Source organism: Gavialis gangeticus, unplaced genomic scaffold (assembly GCF_001723915.1).
Source record: "Gavialis gangeticus isolate Ggan-Ray unplaced genomic scaffold, GavGan_comp1, whole genome shotgun sequence".
Classification (NCBI taxonomy): domain Eukaryota; kingdom Metazoa; phylum Chordata; order Crocodylia; family Gavialidae; genus Gavialis; species Gavialis gangeticus.
Genome location: NW_017728993.1, coordinates 26884465 through 26887931, shown reverse-complemented (window position 1 = coordinate 26887931; position 3467 = coordinate 26884465). Strand labels below are relative to the sequence as shown.

General features: G+C 61.4%; 1 protein-coding gene across 1 annotated transcript in view; it reads right to left on the bottom strand.

Annotated features, from left to right (window-relative positions):
- Positions 1-3357, bottom strand: part of SLC6A9 (solute carrier family 6 member 9) — a 19468-nt gene extending 16111 nt beyond the window's left edge. The window contains exons 1-5 of the mRNA XM_019501437.1: positions 3191-3357; positions 876-1137; positions 634-766; positions 398-532; positions 11-115 (exon numbers count right to left, since the gene is read on the bottom strand). Of these exons, the coding sequence (XP_019356982.1) occupies positions 11-115; positions 398-532; positions 634-766; positions 876-1137; positions 3191-3314 (759 nt within the window). The 5' untranslated portion in view covers positions 3315-3357. The remainder of the gene's footprint in view (positions 1-10; positions 116-397; positions 533-633; positions 767-875; positions 1138-3190) is intronic.
- Between the last annotated feature and the right edge of the window lie 110 nt (positions 3358-3467).

Genomic DNA, 3467 nt, shown 5'->3' with positions numbered 1-3467 from the left:
GGGGGTCTCACCTGTAGCAGTTATTGTGGAACTTGTTGTAGGAGGCCATGGTGATGAGCCCGCCCCAGGCGCAGCCCAGCGAGTAGAAGATCTGGGAGGCAGCATCGCCCCACACCTGCCGGAGGACGGCATTACTGCAGCGACGGCCCCCGGGCCCCCCCGCAGTGTGCCCCCCGCATTCCCAGGGGGCTGCGGGTCGGGAGAGAGGGGTGCGGGCAGGGCAGGGACCCCGGGGGGCCACAGGCAGGGACTGGGGTCCAGCCAGCGTGACCCCAGATGCCCCAAGTGCTGGCGGCCAGGCTGTGGGGCTGGGTCCGAGCAGGGCTCAGGGTACTGGAGTGACTGCCCCCCCCCCCCAGGAAGGGCACCCCTGGGGTCACCGCCAGGCCCAGCCCACCTTGGCATCCAGGATCTTGTCCCACTGGGGAGTCAGGTAGTAGGTGATGCCGCTGACGGCGCCATCCAGCGTGATGCCGCGCACGAAGAGGATGGTGAGCACCACGTAGGGGAAGGTGGCTGTGAAGTACACCACCTGCGGCGACGGACATGCGGACGTGTCAGCTGTGGCCACCCCCGGCCAGGGGCAGCCCCGGGAAGGGGTTTGAGGGGGTGCAGCAGCCAGACTCTACTTGCTTTTCCAGATGACTTGACACCCCTGATGAGGCAGAGGAAGACGACAACCCAGGAGACACCGAGGCAGCCCAGCAGCGGCAGCCGCACCTCGCCCAACTGCCCGATGTCGTCCGACAGCTGCAGCACGTACCGCCTGCCGGCACAACCATCAGACGCGCCCGGTGCCTGCAGCCCAGCCCCGAGCCCCTACCCACAGGCTCCTAGCGCCCCCGTGCCCACCCCCACGGCAGCCATGCACCCACCTCCAGTACTCCTCGCTGGGGCTGGTGCGCTTGAGCGTGTGGTTGAGCAGGCGGGTGAAGTTGTGGGTGGGCAGGGGGCCCGAGCGGTTGCTGGCAGCGTCCAGGACACCGGCGCAGTCGCCCGTGTTCCAGGCGTTGCCGCAGTAGGTCCAGGGCAGCACCCGTGTCATGGAGGCGAAGAAGTAGTAGAAGGCGACGCAGATCACCACATTGTAGTAGATGCCGATGTAGGTGGAGACGACCATCATCCCGCAGCCCACGCCTGCGGACGGGGCCGTGAGACAGGGGCTGCTCTGGTGCAGCACGCTCGGGCCAGCGCGTGCAATACACGTATGCAACACAACTGTGCCACCCCAGCGTGAGCAACGCACGTCTGCACAACATGAGTGTGCCACACCAGTGAGCAGTATCACTGCGTGCAACACAGACACACTCATGCAAACAGCATCATGTGTACCATGGGCGTGCCTCACACGTGAGCAGCACCAGCTCATCCAACCTGAGTATGTATAAGGTGAGCACGTGCAATGTGTGCAGCACACCAGCACATGCAACCCAAATGTGCGTGCAATGGGAGCACACGAACAGCAAGAGTATGCCCATCTAGTGTGTCAGGAGCATGCATGCAGCTGAGAACAAGTGTGGTCCCATGCAGATGCTGGAAGGGGGGACTGTCACAGGGGCCATGTCTATACAAGGTGCTTACTGCAGAGTAGCTCGTTACTACTGCCCCGTAGCTTCACGTGGCACAAACCATGATGCAACACTACTGCACAGCAGTAACAAGCTACCGTGCACTGAGAGCCACCAGGAAGCCGTGCGGGGATGCTACTGAGCAGTAACAGCTGTGCAGTCAGTGTCTCATGTAGACGCGACCAGGGTGGTGGAGAGGCCGAGCGGGCGAGAGGCCTGAGGTTCGGGGTGGGCCAAGCTGTGGCCCAGCAACGCTTGTGCGAGACAGAAGCTCCTGGGGCAGGACTGGGGGGCTGCACGTGCGCACTTGTGACCCCAGTTGGACTTCTGTTCCTCCCAGAGCTTAAACCCAAGGGCCTGGTCATAGCAGCAGCTGGCCACGACAGCTCTTCCAGCCAGGCTGTGCTGACTTCGTGGCTCACTGTCGACCACCCGATTCCTGCTAAACTCTTCACTCCACAGGTGGGAATGCCCCTCTCCTTCCTCGCTGGTCTTCAACAGCTCCACTAATCTTCTGCAATGAACTGCTCCCTGCCACCGCTTTCACCTCTAGCTAAACACGAGCTCGGGGGCGGAATCGGGAGCTCAGGTGAACATTAACTCGGGCGTGGAGGTGACTGTCAAGGCGCTCAACTGTGTTTTGCGAGCATGTTTAACGACTCCAGGACTGACGAATGCAGTGTCTTGGGAGCCTTTTGCCTAATTGGCTGTGGTTTGACATGTACTCTGTGACACCACAAACGAAGGCATGTCCCAATCAGGTCGGGGTCTTTTTTGCTTCAAGCTTCAACTGAAGACGACAGCCCCAGGCCCCGAGTTTGTGAGTGAAGCTTCCAGTTTCTTTTTAACTGGAGAAAAATGCGTGTTGTGTTGGATGGGATTATTTGGGGTCAGGCCATGCCCCCACTGCAGAGTAAGGCAACCCCCCCCAGTCTGGACCAGTCTGAGCTTGGGGAATCCCTTCCTGGCCCCAGTGCAGTGTGGGACTCAGCCTGAGTGGGGGGGCAAGACCCTCCAGCCAGGACCCTGCGGGGTTGGTGCCAGCAGAAGCATTGGCCCAGCCACGTCTCCATCCCAGCCAGCACCCAGCGCTACTGAAGAACAGTGCATGCATTTGGGGGCAAACATGCAAGGCAGCGCACCTCTGTGCAACACATGTGCATGGGAGCACACATGCCCAGGAGGGCAGGCCTGAGTGTGCATGAAACATGCATAAGACCCAGGGCTCAAGTGTGCCTGTGAGCACTGTGATGCACATGCTGGATTAAGTATGCCCATGCACACACGTGTGCTGGGGGAAGCATGCCCATGTGCACACACATGTGCCGAGATAAGTATGCCCATGAGAACTGTGGTGCATGTGCAAACACGTGCCAGGGCTGAGCGTGCCTCTCCACAGCATTACATGTGCACATGCACGTGCTGGCGCGATTGTGCCCACGTGTCCCATGGGGTGTGCGCACATTGTGTGTGCCAGGGTAAGCCTGCCCATGGGCTCCATAGTGTGTGCATATATGTGTGCCAGCCTGAGCCTGCCCATGCTCCCCATGGTGTGTGCACATGCACGCACTGGGCTGTGCGCACTTGTGTGTGCCGTGGCACGTGTGCCAGGGGGTGCTCACCTTTGAAGATGGGGCAGACCTTCCAGACGCCGAGGCAGCCCTGGCTGGCGAACTGCCCGAAGGAGAGCTCCATGAAGAAGAGCGGGATGCCGCAGAACACCAGCATGATGAAGTAGGGGAACATGAAGGCACCTGGCACGGGGGGGGCAGGTTCAAACCCTGGCACCCTAAGCCCTCACAGCCCGGTGTCCCCGGGCATCCCCAGGCTGTTCCCACGGACCAGACACTGCAGGGATCACGGGGAGGGGGCAGCACCCGCCAGCCCCACCCGAGCCCA